The following is a 25,194-nucleotide window of genomic DNA, read 5'->3' on the forward strand; positions in this document are numbered from 1 at the left end:
AGAGGACCTCTGCAAGCAGGTAAGTCGGGTTCTCCTACAGGAGAGGGGGGTGGGGGGTGCTCTGTGCGTGTGTGGGGGAGTTGTGTGTGTGGGGGGGTGTGTGTGTGTCTGTTTTTGTGTGCGTGCATGTAGGTGTGAGTTGCGTTGAATGAGTGTGTGTTAATGACTGAATGTGAGAGTATGTGTATGTTGTGTGTTGTGAATTCGTGTGTGCCACAATGTTGTTAGTGTGTGTTGTGGTGTGTGGGTATGTATGGGTGCATGCGTGGGTGAATGTGGGTATGTTTGTGTGTGTATGTGTGTACATGTGTGCACATGTGGGTGCGTAAATGTGCGGAGGGCAGGAGAGGGAAGGGGAAGGTGGGGGTGGACTCTGGGGAGGGGGGGGGCGGGGGAGACCCCTATCAGTGTCAGGGAAGGAATTCCCTGGCACTGATGGTGCCTGCCGCCATGGTTTTCGTGGCGGTACGCCTGCCACAAAAACCAAGGTGGTAGGTGGGGTCATAATCCCGAGGGTGGGATTGTGACGGTCGCATGGCTGGAGACCGAAGTCACCAGTCCAGCGGCCATTACCACCCTGGCGGTCAGAGTGGTACATTGGTGGTTTGGCTTGAGCCAAACCGCCAATGCCATCATTTGGGAAAAGGTATCGCCAGCCTGTTGGCAGTAACTTTCCCCAAATTACCGCCAACCGCCAGGGTCGTAATGAGGGCCTCAGTGTACCTCCCCAGCTTTTCAATAATGATATACGAATTGTAGTGTTAATGCATGTATCAATGGAGTCTAGAAATATGGGTACAATTGTCGTAAATAAAAAAAAAAGCAAATAAGTATTGATTTGCCTGACATCATAGGTATGCACGTCACATCACCTAAGGGCTTAGCACTTAACATTTATGATATTAACTTGGTGAAATAGAGGGCCAGATTTACAAGGCCCTAGCACCACCAAAGGATCACTTTCAGTGAAGCTTCCGTGGCGCTTTTCACTGCACCATATTTACAGGAAAGCGTTAAGCCTCTTTTTTGTGGCTTAACGCCTCCTTGTAAATATGGGCCCCTCCGATGCAGTTTTCTTCATCAGAGGAACATGCAATGGGTGTTGCTGTGGATGTTCCACCACAACACCCATTACTTTTGACGCAGCCCTAGATTTATAAAAAGGCGTAAACCTGAGGCAGCGCCAAAAATGAACCCCACCCCAAAGGTAAGCTAGAAGCAACTTATTATCAGCTAAGGCTCTCTCTGTCTTAGCTTTCTGTTGCTCAGTCTCCATGGCCAATTTGTATTCCTCTGTTTGGCCATCTACTACCTAAACTCCCTTTCACCCTCCTGCCAGCTCCTCTGAGAACAGGCTTTGTGAGGATACACTGCTTTCTGCTCTAGGAGGGGTTTCCGATTCAGGAAACAAGTTACCCCACCTCTCCTGTGTGCTGCACTCCAAGACCTACTCTTGCTCGTCCACATCATTCTACCCCTCCTGGTCCATTGCTGCTGCCAGTGATTGTGTGAACTTCCGCCCAGGCCCTTAGAGCCTTCTGAAGCTCCAGCTTCCTGGTGTTTCTTCTTGGCTCGAAGTACCCTCTCCCCTCAGAATTGTTTGAGCTCAAACACAGTGTAGTTATCCAAGTTGGCAAGCTCAAATTCCATCCTTGCAGTTGTAGCCACAGCCAGTAAGGTAGAATGAGGATGAATTTGGAAAAAAACAAAAGAGCAAGTGTTAAAATGGGGTCTTTGATTGGCAGTCAGGTTACCCCCCCCAAGCAAGGACCCTAACTCTGGTCATGGTAAAAGAGAATCACCCTCAGCTAACCCCTGCTTACCCCCTTGGAAGCTTGGCATGAGCAGTAGGCTTAACTTAAGAGTGCTAGGTGTAAAGTATTTGTACCAAAACACACAGTAACTTAATGAATACACTACAAAATGACACAACACAGGTTTAGAAAAATAGAAAATATTTATCTAAACAAAACAAGACCAAAACGACAAAAATTCACAGTACACAAGTCAAGTTATCAATGAAAAAACAAAAAAAATCTTCATGTAATTTTAAACACACATTAACGCTGTCAGTGTGAAAATTTACCTTGGGTGCGTCAAAAATAACCCCGCATGGGCAAGGGCTTGCGATGTGTCGATTTCCCTCACGAGCGAGACCTTGCATCGTTTCTCCTTTCGTGTCAGTCGTTTCTTCTCTCCGCAGGAAAGCGATGTGTCAATCTATTCAACACTCTCGGGTCTGGGCAGACCTTGCGTTGTTTTTACACGCCCAGAGGTACTTGCGTCGGAAATTCAGGCGCACGATGATCCGAAAATCACGCAGCGCAGGTTGCGATCTCCCCAGCCTCCGTCAGCGATGCTGTGCATCGTTTCTCCAAGCCGGGCATCAATCTTCGGGTGGCATTGCAGGCGAGTGTTGATTTTCAGCCGCGAAGCTGGCGGCGTGTCATTTTCAGCCGCAGATCGGAGTCGCAGCGACCTTTTCCCCGCACGGCGTTCTGTGCGTGGATTTCTTCCTTTTAGGTTGCCAGCTTCTCCTTTCAGGGTCCCAGGAACTGGATGGGCACCACTTAGCAGAGTATGAGTCTCTCCAGAGACTCCAGGTGCTTGCAAAGAGAAGTCTTTGCTGTCCCTGAGACTTCAAATATCAGGAGGCAAGCTCTAAATCAAGTCCTTGGAGATCTTCACAAGAAGGAAGGCAACACGGAGTCCAGTCTTCGTCCTTTAGCACAGGCAGAAGCAGCAACTGCAGGATAGCTCCACAAAGCACAGTCACAGACAGGGTAGCTCTTCTTCCTCAGTTCTTCAGCTCTTCTCCAGGCAAAGGTTCCTCTTGGTTTCCAGAAGTGTTCTAAAGTCTGTGGTTTTGGGTGCCCTTCTTATACCCATTTTCTCCTTTGAAGTAGGCCGAATTCAAAGCAAAGTCTCTCTTGATTGTGAATCCTGCCTTGCCCAGGCCAGGCCCCAGACACTCACCAAGGGGTTGGAGACTGTATTGTGTGAGGTCAGGCACAGCCCTTTCAGGTGTAAGTGACCACTCCTCCACTCCCTCCTAGCACAGATGGCTCATCAGGAAATGCAGACTACACCCCAGCTCCCTTTGTGTCACTGTCTAGTGAGAGGTGAAACCATTCCAACTCTCAAACTGACCCAGACAGGGAATCCACAAACAGGCAGAGTCACAGAAATGGATTAAGCAAGAAAATGATCACTTTCTAAAAGTGGCATTTTCTAACACACAATCTTAAAATCAGCTTTACTAAAATATGTATTTTTAAATTGTGAGCTCAGAGACCCCAAATTCCACATGTCCATCTGCTCCCAAAGGGAATCCACACTTAAATCAGATTTAAAGGTAGTCCCCATGTTAACCTATGAGAGGGACAGGCCTTGCAACAGTGAAAACCGAATTTAGCAGTATTTCACTTTCAGGACATATAAAACACATTAGTATATGTCCTGCTTTAACCATACACTGCACCCTGCCCTTGGGGCTACTTAGGGCCTACCTTAGGGGTGCCTTACATGTAAGAAAAGGGAAGGTTTAGGCTTGGCAAGTGGGTACACTTGCCATGTCGAATTTACAGTTTAAAACTGCACACCCAGACACTGCAGTGGCAGGTCTTAGACATGAGTAGAGAGATACTCATGTGGGTGGCACAACTAGTGCTGCAGGCCCACTAGTAGCATTTGATTTATAGGCCCTGGGCACCTCTAGTGCACAATACTAGGGACTTAGTAATAAACCACATATGCCAATCATGGATAAGCCAATTACATATACATTTTGTAAAGGAGTGTAGGAAAGTACCATCTTGCCTGGCATGTTACCCCCATTTTTAACATGTATGTAAGTTTGTTTTTGCCTGTCTCGCTGGGATCCTGCTAGCCAGGACCACAGTGCTCATAGTTTGTGGCCAAAATGTGTGTATCTGTGTAGTGACTAACTGTGTCACTGAGGCTCTGCTAACCAGAACCTCAGTGCTTATGCTCTCTCTGCCTTTAGAATTCTAACTATAGGCTAGTGGCCATTTTCACCAATTTTAATTGAAACACTGGAACACCCTTATAATTCCCTAGTATATGGTACCTAGGTACCCAGGGTATTGGGATTCCAGGAGATCCCTATGGGCTGCAGCATTTCTTTCGCCACCCATATGGAGCTCAGACAAATCTCACCCCAGGACTCCCACTGCAGCATGAGTGAAATAACGCACATGTTATTTCACAGACATTTTACGCAGCACTTAGGGGGTTATTACAACTATGGAGGAGGTGTTAATCTGTCCCAAAAGTGACGGTAAAGTGACGGATATATCACCAGCCGTATTACGAGTTCCATAGGATATAATGGACTCGTAATACGGCTGGTGGTATATCCGTCACTTTACCGTCACTTTTGGGACGGATTAACACCTCCTCCAAAGTTGTAATAACCCCCTTAGTATCTTATAAGTCACCTATATGTCTAACTTTCACTTAGTGAAGGTTAGGTGCAAAGTTACTAAGGTCCATATTTATACATTTTTGACGCAAAACTGCACCAGCGCAGTTTTGCGTCAAAAATATTACCGCCGGCTAACGCCATTTTGGTGCGCCGTTTGGGCGTCATATTTATACTTCGACGCACGACGGCGCAAACAACAGATGGGAGTCATTATTTTTGACGCACACCGCGGCGTCAAGTCGTAAAGGAAAACGCCGTTAACGCAGCGGAAATGACTGTGGGTCGATTTACGACACCGCAAACCGGATATGCGCCGTTTTTTTTTACGCAATAGCATAAAAAAATAAGAAGCAAACACAGCCATTTCACCAGAGGAGAGCCAAAATGGATCCCAGATGCCACTACAGACCCCAGGAAGATGACAGCAGACCAGGAACCAGCCAGGAGGACCCACAAAAGAACCAGGACACTTTTAAGAAGAAAAGAAAGTGCCACTTTAGTGCAGAGGAGCAGGAAAATCTCGTTAAAGAGGTGACGAAACACCAGCACCAACTGTTTGTCACATCAAAGTTGCCAATCAGTAGGGGAGAGGCCATATGGCAACAAATTGTCGACAAGATTAACAGTGTGGCTGAAGTACACAGAACAGTCATCGAGTGCAAGAAACGCTGGCATGACTGCAAGCGCAGGACCAAAGAAAAGATGGCCAGTAACAGAAAGGCAGCACTGCAGACTGGAAGTGGGAGTCCAGCACACCAGGAGGCCCTGGACCACATGGAGGAGATGGTCGCAGCCGTCATCCCTGAGGAGATCGTCACAGGGATTCAAGGACAGGACAGCGCAGACTACCAGGAGTCAACGCACATGCACGGTAAGTCGCATGGGGAAATAAAATGCAATAATGTCATCTACAACCAGGGGGGATACCGACCACTAAATGCATGGAAGTCATCTAATACATGGAGTGGCATGGGTAAAGGGGCACGGCACAGGGGCATGGCCCGTTCTGAGAAGACATGGGGCACACCATTACACAACACCAACAACAGTCCCATGGGGGCATGCTGTCATGCCAACGATGGAGCAAAGGGAAAGCCACGACAGGAGGGAAGGCCACTACGTCAAACTGACATCCTGGCACACGTCAGCCAACATACCCCCTACATTAACTAGGGCCCTATTAGCAATCCTCTAGCCATACCGACAACTGGAATGTAACTGCGACAATAGTTGCCACTACCACCTCTGCTCTGTGTGCAGCTCAAGTAGCCAATGGCAGTAACCTCCCCATGGATCATACACACCTAAATTAGGGGGTGAGGATGACAACTGCAACAATACCCAGAAACAAGACAAAGGCCCCAGTACTCTCAAATGTCAATGCCCATAGTTGTCGCAAACATTAGCCAATGTAAACAACAATAGGAGCTACACAGCACTAAGGACACACCCATGCTGCATATGTCAGGGTCCATCCTGTGCCTGGGTAACAAGGCAACATTCCAAATGTCATACTGCTTAGACAACAGCATTGAGGAGGGGACACATGTAACTAGTCACTGAAATACACCTGCAAAGTCAGAGGAAGAAATAGGACACTGATACGTCTATCAGGGCAATCCAATGTAACACACATTCCCCAACATCAGCAGGACACATTAACAATGTCAGCATCCATATCTGATCATAACATTGCCATGCATAGGATATGCCACATGTCAATGACATTTAAGTGGATGTGAACGATCAGAGATTGGGGTAGGTCCAGATTGTTAAGTGTGCTGCCAGGGCCATCAGTACACCCACAGTCAGTGAAAGGTCTCACCATGAGAATGGATGCACACGGAGGGTTGAGTAGGAAAAGAAGGTGGCAATTCTCTATTTGGCATAAATCAACACCTAGAGGCTATGAGGCTGACAAGTCTGATAACTCAATAACATACATGTGACACACAGGTGGGCCATATGCCTGGAATAATGCCCATCTGAAGGACTGGAGAAATTAACACAAAACAAGATCACAAAGTGAATTCATCAAAAGGCAGGCACGTCACATCAAAATTGCCACAACACAGACACACTAATTGTACCCTGTTTCATTGCAGAGGAAGATGGATCTCCTGCCGATATGCCTGTCCCAGATTTCCCTGATGACATGGATGACGAGCCTATAAACATTCCCCAGGAGACTATCCAAAAGGTCCTTGAAACCCTCCAGACCCCACCTTCAGTCAAAAGGAGGAGCACAGAACAAGCAGCCATCGCAGAGGATCCACCCACCACCCCAATTGTAAGACCTGCCAGCTCCAATACAGCTGAGAACTCTGACGACACTGGCACCAGCTTTGAGAGAACTGTAGTTGGAGTACAGCGGGAGCTGTCCAAGGAGGTGCGGGTGGGGATGCAAACTATGGCAGCAAGCCTTGAGGGGGTGCGTTCGTGCATGATGTCATCTGCAGATCAGGCAGCAGCTATGCAAGCTCTAACATCCATACTGCAAGGACTACAAGAAACTGTCAAGGAATTCACCATTGCAGTAAGGGAGTTGCCACAACACCTCGCTCCCCAAACCTTCCACTGCATGCACAAATGCAATCATGACTCCCAAGGGGCCGACCTGGCTGCCTACCATCGTGATGTGGCTGCAATTCGCAAGAACCAGCAGACCCTCCTTGCTGCAGTACTGCCCTTAAGACCTTCACAGGGAGCAGCGACCGGGATGTCTGACTCCATGTCTTCTAACACTGAGGTGTGTGTTGCCCCTTCACAACCACCACCATCAAGAACAGAGGAGGCAACACACACATCAGAAGAAGAAGACATGGAACAGATCACCTTCACAAGAAAAATGACCCGGAAGCACTAGTCCCTGCCACATGGCCCACATTTACCAAGGTCCTGCACATTGTAACTTGCCAGTCTTGCAACAACTTTACTCAAGCACTGTTCTGCAAACCACTGTATATCTTGTCACCCAGCCCAGTGATTGTCTCTCTCCTACTCATTGCCAAATCCTGTCCCTCTGCCCTGCCTGAAACATCAACCCCAGCATGTCAAAAGCATTTCCGTAACCCCTTGTGTTGGATCCCAATTTAAAATGACACTATAATGGACTCACAATCATGGACAATGTACAGATAGCACTGCAGCACTTTTCAATAAATAGCACTTACACAACAAATCTGTCTCTGGGTAATTTGACATATCAACTGTGAAGTAGATAACTGAAATGTGCCTACTGTCAAATGACGTCGCTTGTCAATACAACTGTCCTGCTAATATGTAGTCAAAGAATTCTGCACAGTGCCCATGATTGCATCATACTCTGCCCTTCCTGAGGGACAAATCGGATGAAGTGAGAAACCTAATACCACCATGCTGTGTTGGACAGAATAATGCTTCCTCAGGGGATAACTAAGTCATCAAATAGTGGTCGCAAAATGTTGTAAACATGCAAAAATAACACAATAAACAAGCCACACTAATCTAAGTAAACACTACAAAAACTGCACAAATGAAGGTGTCTGAGATAACATACAAATAGGTAATCATGCCGAACTGTGTCACAAATGATGTATGAGGGTCATGAAGACAATAATACAAGATTCCCATTGAGAACTCATCTTATAAGGGTGTGCATGATCATCACACTGCAGTCAGACCTAAAACTGTTTCCCCAATATCAAGTCTGGAAGCACTGTTAGTGACTTTGAAAACACACTTATCAACAGAAACACATTGGGATCCATATTAACTGTGATTGGTGGTTGCAACAAAGGGTCGACACTTTGCAAGGTAGCTCTGGCTAGCTGCCAATCGTACAGCTCAGTGGGGATTTGTTTGTAGCATAGGACACAGATGTCATAGTGCCAAATTGATGTACACTGAATCCAAACCCACGATCAAGTACCATTCAACACATACTATTAAGGGGTAACCAAATATTTCTTAAATGCTAACCACAGATGAAGAAACGGACGGAAAAATCTTACCTACCCTAATCTACCATGACTACTCATTATCCACAACTGTCCCTAACTAACCTAAGCTACACTTACTTATCACATGTAACAAAACGTTCTAAACATCTACCCCACACCCCCCTTATGAGACGGGACACATGGAGGACAACACATACTAACCTAAACACATACAATACTATCCTAAACAAATATATATTTTTTTGGTATTTTTCTTTTTAATTTTTTTTAATTTTATTAAAACACAAGAACCCCAACATAGCCCTCCACCCACCCACCCACACACTTAATAAGTAAAAATATAAAGAATGAGGACCCCCCACACACCAACACTAACTAAACTAACAGCCTATACTAACCTAACACTTAGCCCCCTAAGCCCACTAACTATAAGAACAAGGAAAGAGGAGGGAGGGGAGGGAATCATGCCCATCAAAAAAAGTGTCTAGAGGTTGGCCCTCCGGAGGGTTCTCTTAACGTCCTTGACCCGCCGGTTAATGTGCAGCACGTCCTGGCTCAGGTGGCTCAACTTGCGCAGCACTTTGTCCATCTTATGCTCCATTCTGTTGAAGGCTGCAGGGTCAACAGATGGAGCAGTGGCAGTCTGGGTACCGGTGGAGGAGGTCTGTGTCGGTGTGCTGCCAGGCCTAGTGGGCTGTCCTGCACCAGTGGCAAGGCTGGGGCCAGGAAGTCGAGCAGATGTTGGACCAACAGTGGCAGCTGTGGGTGGGGCCACCTGGCTCTGATTGGTGATTATGCTGGTGGTGGCTGTGGTGGGCAAAGTAGGCCCACCCTGTGGGAAGGCTCGCCATGCCCCAGAGGCCCGTTCATGGCGATATCGTCGGGCCATCCTCCGGAACCCCGACTCCACCAGCAGGATGTGCTGATACCGCATGGCCCGGCGCTGAAATTCACGGACCTGGTCTGGAGTCATGTTAGCAGCTTTGAAGACAAATGCAGATATTCTACATTAGTAACTGCATTGTGTGAAATGGCACAGCAAGTTAATCAGACATTACATCTACTGTACTTGTAACAGCTCATATCACAATACAGAGCATTGAATGTCCCTGAGGAAGTATATGGCAGGCCAGAATACAAAGGTCACATCACACAAAGCACATCCATAACCTACAAGATGGGTAATAACTGGCTTTGACTTGCAATCTGAGTTCTGACAGTTATCATCTAAGAATCATGCTGCATATCCTCCGCCAAGAGCTGGGCTACAAATGTCAGTGTACGGAAAGCAAAACTAAAGCCACATGGTCTGCAAGTTGTAACTGGACTTGCCAAAATAGTACCAAGTGCCAAACCTGAGTGTGTATACTAGTATGCAACCAAACCGTCACTTATTCACATGTATGTGTAACATACTGGTAGCATCAGTGCTAGGTACCCCATTCACAAACCCATGGCCGTGTTTGAGGGGGGGGCGGTGGATACACAACTATAATTTGCCAACAACATGTACACCGAGGAGTGTATAAGAAACTCCACACATGTTTGTCTCTACAGACACACCACAGGTAAGGTCTATCTACAATTAGGAGTCAGCAAACCCTAGAGCACTCATAGGGTCAGACATGTCAGGAAATGCAGAACTTAGTACACAACATATACTTCCAGTGAGGCCTGACTTACATCAGACACAGAGTTGCTAGAACACCCATGATCATGAATTGCATGCACACCTAGGCCATTGCACTCAGGTTCCACAGACTTGTTGCACTACATGTGGAAGTACATGCTGCTAGGAGGTTCTACCTACTGTTTCAAAATAACATAGGTAAATAGGGAAGCAGATGTCTATTGGAAAGCTATTAGCTCTACCAATCTTAGAGAATGTGGGTCTGACAGGCTGACTAAATTGGGTCTAACTTCCATTGCGACTCTTGGTGATACAAGTGTCATACACATGACTATCCCCTGTACTCACAGTGGGGCCTACAGGGATGTCCTACAATCCCTACATGATACCATTGGATACGCATTGGCAAACTCAAAACATGTGAGAACTGCATTCCCACTCATGGAACAAGAGAAACGCCCAACGCTTGCCCAACGCATCACACCTTGCTATGCGTCCAACTCGCACGAGTCCATAACCAGCAAACACAACACATAACAGACATATCAACACTTATTGGAGTAGTCGGGGTCCTCAAATGTCGCCACCTCTCCCACAGTGTAGGGTGCCGGTCCACCTGTAAGGTATGGAAGGAAGAAATGTGCTCAAAATCTGTGCACAGTGCAACAATTTCATAAACATTTACAATGTGTAGGCTTAATAATGAAATGACAGCCATTCAGACATGATGGTAATGGATCTTATATATCACCGCCAACCTGTACATAGCATGGGTCTCCTGTGACAGTTACACACATATCTGCACACATACATTGGCCCTAACTATCATGTGGTTGCAAACATGCCCTATAATTGGTGAGCACTAAAAAATATGGAGTGTAATCGTCTCATCATGTGCATCCAAGAGAGACATCCAAAGCCTGGTTACTTGAGGACTGCATTACCAGTCAAACATGCCTTGTGGCCATGACACATTTATTGCACATAGGCCCAAAGTACAGAGGGAGGGGCAGGGACTTTTGTAAGCCATCCTGTTGTTACAGTATAGTCAATTGATGTGGCCCAGCTATGGTGATTTGCACCAACCATGGAGATGTGAGGCCATGTGCATACACTTGGACTGCCATCCATATTTGGATTGTGGCTCAACTAATTCCAACAAACATCTTAAGATGTTAGCTGAGGGCACCTTACACCTTTTCACGATGTTTTCAAATCAAGAACTGACATGTATCCAAAAAGATCAAGGAACACAATAATCCCACACATGCATAGTACGTCTGTGAACGCTTTCCTTCCACACTCACCAGACTCACATGAGACATATGTCTGAGCCACTTTGCTATTATCATTTGACGTGAAGGAAGCACTAATTTTCAGCATCATGTAGTGATTCTAAAGTCAGTCTAGCATTGCGTCAACATAGTTGGCCTAAATGTTGGTACATCTGTACTTCTCTGTCAATAGTACCCTATATAGACATGATTGGCTCATATTTTGTTAGCTGTTCTGACAAAAAGGCCGCACCAATTTCCTTCATGGAAAAGTAACCTGTAAGTTTGCTGAGCACGTGCTCCCTGACAGCTAGCAATTGTGATCCTTGCCATACTGCATCAATGATCCCCTAAATATTACCCCAGCATTACACACAGTCAACAAGTTAGCTGGCAGACATTGCACTAATCCCCTGATGTCACTCAAGAGCATTTAATCGTACACATTAACATAATTTGTACTCACCAACAGTGCCACCAATCATGATTCTCAGGTGGTCCAAGAGATCATGCTCCCTGGTGATGAGGTCAGCCCACCGGTGCTTCAGCTGGTGGTCACTCCTCTGGCTGGCATACACACGCTGCAGGTGATGCAGCACCTTTCCCCACCGGATTCTGTGTGCCTCTGTTGGATACCCCTGTATCACCCTGCCTGGATCATGAGCAGCAAGAAATGCGTCACCAGCCAGATGAAGCCCCCCCAACTCCTCTTCCCCCATCCTGCCAAGACGTGGCCTACCAGACATAATTATAAGTGATGATATGGAATAGGGGTAAAAGAAATAGAAAGGGGAAAAGGGGGAAAGTAGGGGTACATAGACAGAAAAAAAGTAAACCTAAACACTAAAAGAGCCCAACTATCCCCAAACTAACACTACCCACAACAGACTCCCACAAACAAGAAAAACACAAGATAAATGGACAAATGTAGACAAAACACAGTACTACAGTATACACAAACAATATTTATTTCACAAATGGACTTTACAAATAGGACACAGGACAAAAACAGCTCAAAATCTCAGGACAACACTCTCTACACAGCCACACAGTCTAGAAGGATCATAGACTGCAAAGTGAAAGTGAAAGTACACCCACTGTACATGATCTGTAAACAGGATATCCTATTACATCACTTCCTGTATGAAAAGTCCTGCCTTTTTCGTGTTATGCGTCATTTTTTGTTTATCAAAGCTGTATTTGCGTCATTTTTTTGACGCACAGACGTGAATATTAACCCGCATCCACATAATGATACATGGACTGTACAAATATCTGAATGCGGGCTAAATTTCACTCCTGTGCATCAAAAAAAAATGACGCAAATACAGTTTTGGTTGTCAAAAAATGACGCACAATGCTAGGGACGTCAAAATGACAGTGCATTAACTGGTTTGCAGCATTTTTACTTGTTTTTTGGTTATTTTATATTTGGAACACATCAGAGATTGGCTAATTAAAGACAGTATGGTGTTGATGGTATATGTTCACATGTGTGACATCATACTGCAGCGGAACATCATCCACTACACCCTTCACAGTATTTTTACATTTGGCTGACGCAATAGATGGTCATAAGTGTGGCCTACATATCTGTGTTGCACAAATTGTGCATGTTTGGCATAAGGAGAGGATAGCAATGTGACGCACATAAGTACAATACCTAAATGCCTTTGGCTCAAAGTGTGTGCTTTGACAACTAATGTGTTGGTTGACCAAGTGTGTGTGTATCACATGAAGCATAATTGTACTTATGGTTGTATGAATGTGACGTCCATGTGTCCAATCCTTAGATGCAAGTCAAATTGAAAATGAGCAAGGGCATATGTTAGTCATACATGTAACAACACCCGTAAAGTGTACTTCCAAGTTTTAGGGTCACGTAGACACCACATGTGACATAGCATGCACCAGATGGATGGCAAACGCTTGTTCATGTCAATGGTCCACATTTTCTACATCCTATGTCCTAGAGTATTGGTAAGAGCTTTCTAGGCACTACTTGGAGAATCCCACAGTCAGTCATACACATGCATTGAGGAAGTGGGTACCATGTTGTTTGCACAGACAGACAAGGGTGAATCTCATATATATGATGACACCACAGTTGAGGCCCTAGAAGTGAGCCCCAACTCTCAAGTGGCTGTAGTGGACCAGCAAACAAGACAGCACGTGTCCACTTATTTCCAGTGATCAATTGCATATAGGTGTCTTGTTCATGTGCGTGGTCCAATGATGATCCTGTATATTTTTGGGGGTTTAGTTTGTCACAGTTCGGTCCAGGACCCATCATGAGTCAGTGGCAGCTATTCCTGTATCTACTGAGTATCCTTGGTTGATCAATGTGAGTAAAGTAGATGTGGACATGTGAACAAACACGTGGATGGTCCCACCCTGTCACTAAAGACGTGTAATGAGACAGTCAACAGGGCAACCTTGGTGTGCTGAGTGAGATAATGTCTCAGGTCATGTTCCGGCAGGTGTCATTACAACATTTGTACACAGGTTGGCCTCTGCACTTCCCACTGCATCTGGGAACATCATAGCCTCTGTGCTGATTATTCTCGCAGCTATTCACCACACACGGCCCATCACTATGTTGTGTGCACTGTGATTCTGTGTGTGAACTGTCATGGTCCTGACATTTGTGTATTATTCATGGACATTATCAGAGGTTGCTGGTTGTGCTGAAAGGCCCGTACCCAATCCCTGCCTACGGCCCTGGGACACTGTCACACTTTGTCATTCATGCATAAATGCAACCCAGACAAGGGATGTGCTATGAATTTTGCTTTTCCAAGAGGATGTAACTCAAATGGTACAGTTAAAAGGCAGATGATGCTATACAATGTATTTGGGTATGCATGGAAGAAGCCCATGCCCAATGCCCCCTGATGAATGAGAGGTTTGCTAACGCAAGTGTGGTACATATGTAGACACAGGGATACTTTAGTGTGACGCACAGACAGTTGCCAGTCAGGCTGACAGAATGCAAGGTGATTCAGGATCCAGTTACTAGACAAGTTACGTACTCAGTGGTCTGACTGAGACTGTTTTGAGGACAAACTAGACAGTTGACATGTCAAACTGTGTGCGTCCTGTGTTTTTGAAGGTGACAAATGAACCTAGGGGCTGTGTTACACGGCTTAATTAGTATCAATGTTTGACGGTGTATTTGACATAATGGCAACACCTATGCTGTTCCAGGCATCATCAAGGGCAGTGCTTTTTTAAATGGGTGGTGTGCATGGAGGTGATCACAGGTGTGGGCTGCATCTGTTTCTCACCAGTCCTGTAGGTGAGACTTGCATTCTAAGGGCCAACAGACATTTTCACAAGGGGAAGCAATCTACATGTGCTAACAGGGCTTTGAAACTAGAAGACAGTGTATAACTTGACCTGACGTCCTTGCAGTCAGATGTTCTATGACAATGGCATACCATAGGAAAGGGTGTAGCACACTGGTTTGCTAATGTTGGTCTGTGTGTGTAGAGGAGGTAATATCAGGGTACACATCTTAGTATTCCAGGGACCGACAGGTGGGTTGTGACCAGGTGCATGGGTGTGTCATGAGTTAGGAAATGGGCTGACATGTACATGGAATGTCATGTGCGCAATACATGTCATATGTGTGGCACTTGTGCTGTCTATGTTCTGCTTCTAGGGAACTCTAGTCACAGATAGTCCTTGCAAATATTGGATGCAGTTGGACTTACTGCTGTCAAGGGTCTGGTCAGGCATTCCTGTTACTGATGCCGAAGCAAATTGACTGCCTCATGTATGAGGCTTGTTTTCCCCTTATTGAGTGATGGTGTCTTAGTTGTGTGCCATATGCTGTGTTGGACCTTGCTTTCAACACGTATGTGTGAAATAGTTGTGGTCCTCTGCTATTGACCTTCAAAGGAGATATGTACATGATATATGTCATTAAGAGTGTGTGTGTATGTGACCATTGTATGTTAGGCATCACATTAGCTCTACACCGCTGACAACATGACCGCCCTCAAGAACGCTACACGCGAACACCACCACCTGATCCGCACTGCCAAAAGGAACTTTTTCACCTACAGACTAGACAAAAACAGCCACAACAGCAGAGAACTCTTCAACATCGTCAAAGAGTTCTCCAACCCCAGCGCCAGCGCCAACGCCGTCACGCCCTCACAGGATTTGTGCGAATCCCTCGCCACTTTCTTCCATCGCAAGATCAGCGACCTCCACGACAGCTTCGGACACCAGACCCAACCATACACCACTGAACCCGCTTCCCCGGACATCACCCTCAACAACTGGACCCACATCAACACGGAAGAAACCAAATCCATCATGAACTCTATCCACTCCGGCGCCCCTTCGGACCCCTGCCCGCACTTCATCTTTAACAAAGCCGACGACATCATCGCCCCGCACCTCCAGACCGTCATCAACTCTTCTTTTTCTTCTGCTACCTTCCCCGAATGCTGGAAGCACGCTGAAGTCAACGCCCTACTAAAGAAACCTACGGCTGACCCAAGCGACCTGAAAAACTTCCGCCCCATCTCTCTTCTACCTTTCCCAGCCAAGGTAATAGAAAAGACCGTCAACAAACAGCTGACCACCTTCCTGGAAGACAACAACCTGCTCGACCCTTCACAAACCGGATTCCGAACCAACCACAGCACGGAAACCGCCCTCATCTCAGTCACAGACGACATCAGAACCCTGATGGACAACGGTGAAACAGTCGCCCTCATTCTCCTCGACCTCTCGGCTGCCTTTGACACCGTCTGTCACCGCACCCTAATCACCCGCCTACGCTCCACCGGGATCCAAGGCCAGGCCCTGGACTGGATCGCCTCCTTCCTCGCTAACCGCTCCCAAAGAGTTTACCTCCCTCCGTTTCGCTCAGAACCCACCAAGATCATCTGCGGCGTACCTCAAGGCTCATCGCTCAGCCCGACACTCTTCAATGTCTACATGAGCCCCCTCGCCGACATCGTACGCAAGCACGACATCATCATCACCTCCTACGCCGACGACACCCAACTTGTACTCTCCCTCACCAAGGACCCCGCCAGCGCCAAGACCAACCTACAAGAGGGTATGAAGGACGTCGCAGATTGGATGAGGCTCAGCCGCCTAAAGCTGAACTCTGAAAAAACGGAAGTCCTCATCCTCGGCAACACCCCGTCCGCCTGGGACGACTCCTGGTGGCCCACGGCCCTCGGCACCGCACCGACCCCCGCAGACCACGCCCGCAACCTCGGCTTCATCTTGGACCCTCTTCTCACCATGACCAAGCAAGTCAACGCCGTGTCCTCCGCCTGCTTCCTCACTCTCTGCATGCTCCGCAAGATCTTCCGCTGGATCCCCGCCGACACCAGAAAAACCGTGACCCACGCCCTTGTCACGAGTCGCCTGGACTACGGCAACACCCTCTACGCCGGGACCACCGCCAAACTCCAAAACCGCCTGCAACGCATCCAAAACGCCTCGGCCCGCCTCATCCTCGACGTACCCCGCAACAGCCACATCTCCGCACACCTGAGACACCTGCATTGGCTCCCAGTCAGCAAAAGGATCACCTTCCGTCTTCTCACCCACGCACACAAAGCCCTCCACAACAAGGGACCGGAATACCTCAACAGACGCCTCAGCTTCTACGTCCCCACCCGCCCCCTCCGCTCCGCTGGCCTCGCACTTGCTGCCGTCCCTCGCACCCGCCGCTCCACGGCGGGTGGGAGATCTTTCTCCTTCCTGGCGGCCAAGACCTGGAACTCCCTCCCCACCAGCCTCAGGACCACCCAGGACCACTCCGCTTTCCGGAGACTCCTAAAGACTTGGCTGTTCGAGCAGCGATAACCCCCCCTTTCCCCCCTAGCGCCTTGAGACCCGCACGGGTGAGTAGCGCGCTTTATAAATGTTAATGATTTGATTTGATTTTGATTTGATTTGATTTGGGATGTTCCGTGTCCTACTCAGTATCTCAGCAATGCTTCATAAGGCAACACTCTTATTCTGATAAGTAGAGATGAAGGTGTGCAAAAAGGAATAGCCAGACCATGATAAGGTGATTAGAATAGGTGTTTATTTCAATTCGTTAACTAAAGTGGTGAGGTGATCATATTCAGAAGAAATTATTTACAATCTGTTGCCGCCTGCGTATACCAGCAGCTGTGTTCTGTAGTTCCCCCTCCTGTTGCAGGCCAGCATCCTCCTCTTCGTCCTCTTCAGGCATGTGTGGCTCTGGTTCCAGGAGGGGAATGTTTCTTTTGATACAAATGTTGTGCAATATTGCACATGTGAGGATGATCCTACAGACCATCTCGGAGGAATATAGGAGGCTACCACCAGTGATGTCGAGGCAGCGGAACCTTGACTTGAGGATGCCGAAGGTCCGCTCGACAATGCTGCCTGTCCTCCTATGGGCGTCGTTGTATGCACGCTCTGCAGCAGTACTTGGGTTGCCAAATGGTGTCATAATCCATGGCTGGATGCCATACCCCTGATCAGCTGCAAGAGAAAATGAATGGGATCATGTTGATTTTGCTGGCACTATTGAAAAGACCATTCATGGCAGTAGTTGTCTTGTGTTGTCTGTGACTCTTTTGTGTAATAATGTGGTATCCTATGCTTGTAGGATGTACCATCTGCATTGTGTTGTTTCCTTGGCTGAACAAGTGTTTGTCTGCTAACTGTTTGTCAGCAATATGTTTTGGGATTTACAGTACAGTGTGCCCTCCCTAGCATTGTGACTTGTGATACAGGTGTCCGTGTGTCTTCACTGGGGGTGAGATGATAGTTCCATGCACAGTTAAAATTGAAAGTGTTGTTAACACGTTCATATCAAAGTACTCTGGACATCCCATACCTTTAGACTTATGCAATGGAATAATGTAAAGGTAATTGGGACACTTACAATTTGCAAGGTGACATTTAGGCAACCACAATCATTGACGCCTTAACATTAGGCTGTACAGTAATTTCCGATGTGTGACAGGTTCAATGGTGACTTAAGAAACATGGCTAGCGATGTCACGACCTCAGTCTGTTCCTGTCCACATGTTGCTGTTGTGGTGTATGTGTTGTGTGTCTTAGAGGGTTGCCATGCAGTGTGTATATAAGTTGTTTTTTGTACTTACCAACAAGTAGTCCATTGCCATACCGTCCATCCTGGAAGTGTTCATTGATGGTGCAGTGACGGAATATGTATGAGTCATGGACACTCCCAGGATATTTAACCATGATGTTGGTGATCAATCCCTGGTGATCGACTATGGCCTGCACGTTGATGGAATGTGTGTGCTTCCTGTTGCAGTAGAGGTGTTCAGTTGCAGCAGGTGGCACAAGGCGTACATGTGTTCAGTCGATTGCACCAAGGACTTGTGGGAAGCCACGGATGAGGTAGAACCCCTGTTTTGTTTCCTGCTGCTTCTGCAGTGTGTTAGGGAAGCAGATGTGGCGGGGTGTCAGTCGAATAATGGCATCCAGTACTTTGGGCAAAAAGGCGGAGAATGCTGGTTGTGATATTTCGCCAACCAGGGCACCAGTTGTTTGGAAAGAGCCACTTGCCAGCATATGAAGTACAGCAAGCAGCTTGGTTTCTGTTGGGATGGTGCGTGTGTCACCAAAGTGGGGGCCAACTGCTGTTCAATGTTGCGCAGCAGCTGCTGAATGGCCTGCCAGTTCAACCGGTACCTCTGTATGATGTTGTGTTCCCTGAGGCCCTGAAGGGTGGTTCTTGGGCGGAATATCCTCTCCTGCCTTCTGCACTGCCTTTGGGGTCCCTGCTGGTGTTGTTGTAACTGCTGTTGTTGCTGCTGGGCTCTGCGTCTGTGTGCACGCTGGATTACTATCACCTCCATGGCTCCCTGTTGCTGCTCTGCTGTGTTCTGATTAAATACAGGTGTGTTTGCCCCATTTTAACGCCTGCCCTGACCCAGGCGTTAATTTTTGACGCAAATCGGGCTGTGCGTCATTTTCTGGCTCCGCCTCCCAGCCGTGCGTAATTTTTGCCCGAAAGCATAAATACGACACACGGCCCTTTAAGCCATTTTTTGGACGGGAAAGCCTACCTTGCATATAATTAATGCAAGGCAGGTTGCTGCATCCAAAAAATGACGCACACAGCAGAATTTTGTCGTCCGCGGGCTCGGGCGTCAAAGTTTAAATACAGGGCAAGGTTTGCGCTTATTGTGCGTCAAAGTTTTTGACGCACAATCGGCGCAGACGGAGAATAAAAATGCCCCTAAGTGTGAGGGCGCCCTGGCACTAGCCAAGGTGCCCCCACATAGTTCAGGGCAATTTCCTCGGACTTTGTGAGTGTGGGGACACCATTACACGCGTGCACTGCATATAGGTCAATACCTATATGTAGCTTCACAATGGTAACTCCGAATATGGCCATGTAACATGTCTAAGATCATGGAATGCCCCCCATGCCAAATCTGGTCTTGGGGTGCCAATCCCATGCATCCCTGGGGCTCCACTATGGACCCCGGGTACTGCCAAACCAGCTCTCTGGGGTTTTCTCTGCAGCTACCGCTGCTGCCAACCCACAGCCAGGATTCTGCCCTCCTGGGATCCGGGCAGCCCAGTCACAGGAAGGCAGAACAAAGAATTTCCTCTGCGAGAGGGTGTTACACCCTCACCCTTTGGAAATAGGTGTTAAGGGCTGAGGAGGAGTAGCCTCCCCAAGCCTCTGGAAATGCTTTGAAGGGCACAGATGGTGCCCTCCTTGCATAAACAAGTCTACACCGGTTCAGGGAACCCCCAGTCCCTGCTCTGACGTGAAACTGGACAAAGGAAAGGGGAGTGACCACTCCCCTGTCCATCACCACCCCAGGGGTTTTGCCCAGAGCTCCTCCAGTGTGTCCCAGACCTCTGCCATCTTGAATCCAGAGGTGTGCTGGCACAATGGAGGCCTCTGAGTGGCCAGTGCCAGCAGGTGATGTCCGAGACCCCTCCTGATTCCTGATAGGTGCTTACCTCTCTAGGTGGCCAATCCTCCTCTGAGGGCTATTTAGGGTCTCTCCTGTGGGCTTTTCATCAGATAACGAGTTGCAACAATTCACCAGAGTTCCTCTGCATCTCCCTCTTCGACTTCTGCCAAGGATCGACCACTGACTGCTCCAGGATGCTTGCAAAACTGCAACAAAGTAGCAAGAAGACTACCAGCGACATTGTATTGCCTAATCCTGACGGCTTTCTCAACTGTTTCCTGTTGGTGCATGCTCTGGGGACTGTCTGCCTTCACCCACCACTGGAAGCCAAGAAGAAATGTCCCGTGGGTCGACGGAATCTTCCCCCTGGTCCAGCAGGCACCAAACTTCAGCTTCACTGGTACTCTGGGACCCCTCTCATCCTGACGAGCGTGGCCCCTGGAACACAGGTGGTGGACCCAAGTGACCAAACTGTCCAGTGGTCCAACTGTCCAAATTTGGAGGAGGTAAGTCCTTGTCTCCATTCTCCAGACAGTAATCCTGTGTACTGCGTGAACTGCAGCTGCTAGGGTTTCTGTGCACTTTTGCAAGGAATCCTTTGTTCACAGCGTAGCCCAGGTCCCCAGCACTACGTCCTGCATTGCTCAACTCGCTGAGTTGACCACCGGCTTCATGGGACCCTCTTTTGTAGTGTTGAGACGACCGCTGTGCTCAGTATTCTTGAACCCGTGTTCAAATACTTCTGTGGGTGCTGCCTTCTTGTGCATGGGCTCTCTGTGTTGCTGAGGCCCCCTCTGTCCCCTCCTCCAAGTGGCAACCTCCTGGTCCTTCCTGGGCCGGGCAGCACCCTTTGTCTTAAACCGCGACCTTTGCAGATAGCAAGGCTTCTTTGCAGTCTTTTTCCAAAGAAACAGCTCTGCATCCTCCAGCACTCCGTGGGACATCTTCTGCACAAAAGAGACATTCCTGGCGCCTTTTGTTGTTGCAGAATCTTCAGCTTCTTCCATCCGGAGGCAGCCATTTTACACCGTCATCCGGGGTTTAGAGGGCTCCTGCCCCCCGGACACTTTCGTGACTCTTGGACGTGGTCCCCTTCCTTTACAGGTCCTCAGGTCCAGGAATCCATCTTCAGTGCTTTGCAGTCTGTTGTGGTCTTTGCAGAATCTCCTATCACAAGTTTAGTGTGTTTCTGGGGAAGTAGTATCACTTTACTCCTACTTTTCAGGGTCTTGGGGTGGGGTATCTTGGACACCCTTAGTGTTTTCTTACACTCCCAGTGACCCTCTACACACTACACTAGGCCAGGGGTCCCTAGGTGGTTCGCATTCCACTTTCTTAGTATATGGTTTGTGTTGCCCCCAGGCCTATTACATCCTACTGTATTCTACAGTGTTTGTACTACTTTCCTAATTGTTTACTTACCTGATTTCGGTTTGTGTGAATATTTTGTGTATTTTACTTACCACCTAAGGGAGTATATCCTCTGAGATATTTTGCCACTTTGTCACTAAAATAAAGTACCTTTATTTTTAGTAACTCTGAGTATTGTGATTCTTATGATATAGTGCTATATGATATAAGTGGTATAGTAGGAGCTCTGCATGTCTCCCAGTTCAGCCCAAGCTGCTCTGCTATAGCTACCTCTATCAGCCTAAGCTGCTAGAACTCTACTAATCTACTAATAAGGGATAACTGGACCTGGCACAAGGTGTAAGTACCCACTATAAGCCAGGCCAGCCTCCTACAAGGAGCACTTGCACTTGCTAGCAGTGGTAAAGTGCCCAGAGTAACAAAACCACCAGCAAAAACTGAGCCCAGCACACATCAACAACCTGGGAAACAGAGGCAAAAAGTTAAGGGAGATCACGCCAAGGATGAAAAGTCTAACAGCAAGCCAAATGAATTTAAAAGAAACTCAAAATGGTATCAAATAATGTATCTTGCATTTTAGTGTTACACAAACATCACTTCATGACACTGCACAAAAACATGTACTGAATGCCAGCACTAAAAACCAATGTAGAAAATGTGGTTACTGATCAAGGGGGGAGGATCACTATTGAAGGGACAGCCACAATTCTTGTCAGGGTGAAACTCAATCAAACCCCAAATTAACTTGAGCTGAACCCTTTGTTATCTTGGCACAAAAGCAGTCAGGCTTAACTTAGAGGCAATGCGTAAAGTATTTTGGCAGCAATTACACAGTAATAAAGTGAAAACATAACACAAAACAACATAATTTATTAATTTGGAAAAATACTGTATAAATGTATTAAATTATTCTACACCAAAACAACACAAATCCAATTAGGAGAACGAGAAATACGTAATTTTAAAGATTAAGGTAAAATATAGTGCTTAAAAGCACAAAGCGCCAACTCTGGCTATCTGGTCACACCGAACCACAACAAAGTAATAGGTTCAGGCTGAACACGATGGAGCATAAGCGTAATACAAGAACCAAGTTACGCCCACTGAACTCAGTACCTTAAATTCTAGTTGTGGAGCATTGAGCGGTCCCGCGTCAAGGATGCGCCACACAGCTGTGGTCTGTTGAGCTGCAGGGCTGCGATGTGAGACCCTGCATCGAGGATGCATTGCATGGAGTGGTTTTGATGAGCTGCATGGTCCTGCATCGAGGATGCATCGACCAACAGTGGTTCTGATGGGGATCTGTGAGGTGATGTGTTGTGCTGCGTCAGCTCTGCTGGGACCACAGATAGGCTGCCAGAGCACTTTCAGGCCCACGTCCAGGGGTCCAAGACTGGGATGGCACTACTGGGGGGACAGGACTCACAGCAGCAATAGTCGAGGTGCAGTATTCAGGTTGGTTGGAGCCTTTTCTGTCCCTAAGCCTCTGATCAGGAGGACAGACAGATGACCCTTGGAGTCATTCTGGTGGACCTGGGCTCAAGGTGCAGGTCCAGTCCTTCTCACTCAGGTAGCAGGGCAGCAGAGTAGCAGTCTCTCTTGTAGCAGAGCAGCATAGCAGTCCCTCTTCTCAATATTCCGCAGGTTTAGATGTATAATAAATAGTTGTGTCCACTTTGAAGAAGGCGAAGATTTTAGGAGTCATCCAACGACAGGTGTCTGCAATTTCCTGTCTCCCTGCCCCAGCTCCAACTTTTTGGGGGGCACAAAGGACTAGTATGAAACCCTTTGTGAGTGTGTGAAGCAAAGTCTTTGTGATGTGCAAGTGTGGTAGGTGACAGCACTGCTCGCCTATCAAGTCAGAGATGGCCCATCCTTCAACATCTATTACCCCTTTGGCTAACTGTTTTTCTTTTATGGTGTTAATCCCTGAAGTAACTAATCCTTGAAGTAACTAATACCTATCTAAATAAATAAGCAGGTTCTTGAAAAAAACAAGCCTCTGTTGTAATTGACATTACCTACTGCTTATGTATACATTTTCACATGTGAACTCGCTCTGAAGACCTGCATCCTTGAATTCCATTAGGGACTCACAAGCATTGGTTGCAATGAGGAGGCTGCGGTGGCAATATGTGCTTTCATGCTGTACCTGTACTTTGTAAAGGAGAGAACAGAAAGACGTCTTTCAGTTGTTTTTGTAGTTAGTTTTGTACCACTCTTCAGTGAACCAATAAACAAATGTGTTTTTTCTTACATTTCAGATGCTGCATAACAAGCACGTCATGGTCCGCGTGGGCGGAGGATGGGAAACCTTTGCAGGCTACCTGCTGAAACATGACCCTTGCCGGATACTGCAAATCTCCCGCGTTGATGGGAAAATCTCTCCCATGCAGAATAAGTCTCCCAGCATTAAGGACATTAATTCAGACAATTATTTAGTTGTGTCGGCCAACTACAAAACAAAGAAGGAAGTAAAGTAAAAGTGTTGTAGCTTATCCTTGTACAAGGACCTTATTGCATAGGCATCCAATTTAGATATACAGCATAGGACATTCCATTTACGTCGTTAGTCAAAAGCCCAATGATGAAAGCAGAACTGGTCAACATCCAGAAACAGCACTATTTATTTTTAGAACATTCGATGCAAGTTGATCTTCATAGGTTAATTACTAAAGTCAGAAATTAAAAATGTATTTATCTTTTGTAGCCAGTTATTCAGGCATATGATTATGAAATGCTTTGAAAGGGTAAAAATGTGATTTCATATAGTTTGAAAATGCTTAATAAATTAGGCCTGTGTGTTTATAAGAAGCTGGACTCCTAGGTAACTACATTTAGCAATCAAAGAAGCATATACTATATATGTGTACACGCCAATAAGAGTCTATCTGATAAAAATGTAATTGTATATCTACAGTGTGTACATACTGCTCGACTGTGATTTTAAAAAATGTACTGGAAACTACTTAAAAAATGTTTTCTACATAATAAAATGGAGGAAAAATACATGCTTATTAATTATTGTACTTCTATTGTTAGTTATGATGCACCATTCCAATTAATGTCACAGGTTTCTCATCTGTTCGGGGTGTAATTACTGATTGAGGTAGCACTGGATCATGGTGCCCCAAGAGAATTAGCCCTTTGCATGCACTCTCTCCCTATTCTAGTTTGTCATTTATCCCCTTGATTCCATGAATCCTGTCACCTTGACACTTCCTGCCCATCCGCCACCGCCCATGAGTGATCCCTTGCTCCACCTTCCACATGCATGCACAATTCCAGCTCAAAATACTTTATTGCCTACACAGGTACGTAAACTGATTTGAAGACCTACTGTAACATCTCATGTGTACGTTATGTGTAAGTGAAATGTGGTGGACTAAATATGACAGATTTTTCAACTATTGATGTTACAAAATATTGGGGGTCATTACAACCCTGGCGGATGGTGTTAAAGTGGCGGTAAGACCGCCAACAGGCTGGCGGTCTTTTTTTTTATATTATGACCATGGCGGTTACCGCCATGGTCATCCGCCGCTTCTCCGTTCCGCCTGCCAGGGCGGAGACAACCGCTGGGCTGGAGACCTGGGTCTCCAGCCCGGCG

The 25,194-nt window shown here is 46.9% G+C and overlaps 1 protein-coding gene across 2 annotated transcripts in view; it reads left to right on the forward strand.

Annotated features, from left to right (window-relative positions):
* GAS2 (growth arrest specific 2) overlaps positions 1–24,593 on the forward strand; it is a 570,246-nt gene extending 545,653 nt beyond the window's left edge. For both annotated transcript variants that reach the window (XM_069221948.1, XM_069221949.1), the window contains exon 8: positions 23,849–24,593. In XM_069221948.1, the coding sequence (XP_069078049.1) occupies positions 23,849–24,067 (219 nt within the window). In that variant the 3' untranslated portion in view covers positions 24,068–24,593. The remainder of the gene's footprint in view (positions 1–23,848) is intronic.
* Positions 24,594–25,194: the final 601 nt, after the last annotated feature.

The sequence above is a fragment of the Pleurodeles waltl genome, chromosome 3_1, assembly GCF_031143425.1.
Source record: "Pleurodeles waltl isolate 20211129_DDA chromosome 3_1, aPleWal1.hap1.20221129, whole genome shotgun sequence".
Taxonomy (NCBI): domain Eukaryota; kingdom Metazoa; phylum Chordata; class Amphibia; order Caudata; family Salamandridae; genus Pleurodeles; species Pleurodeles waltl.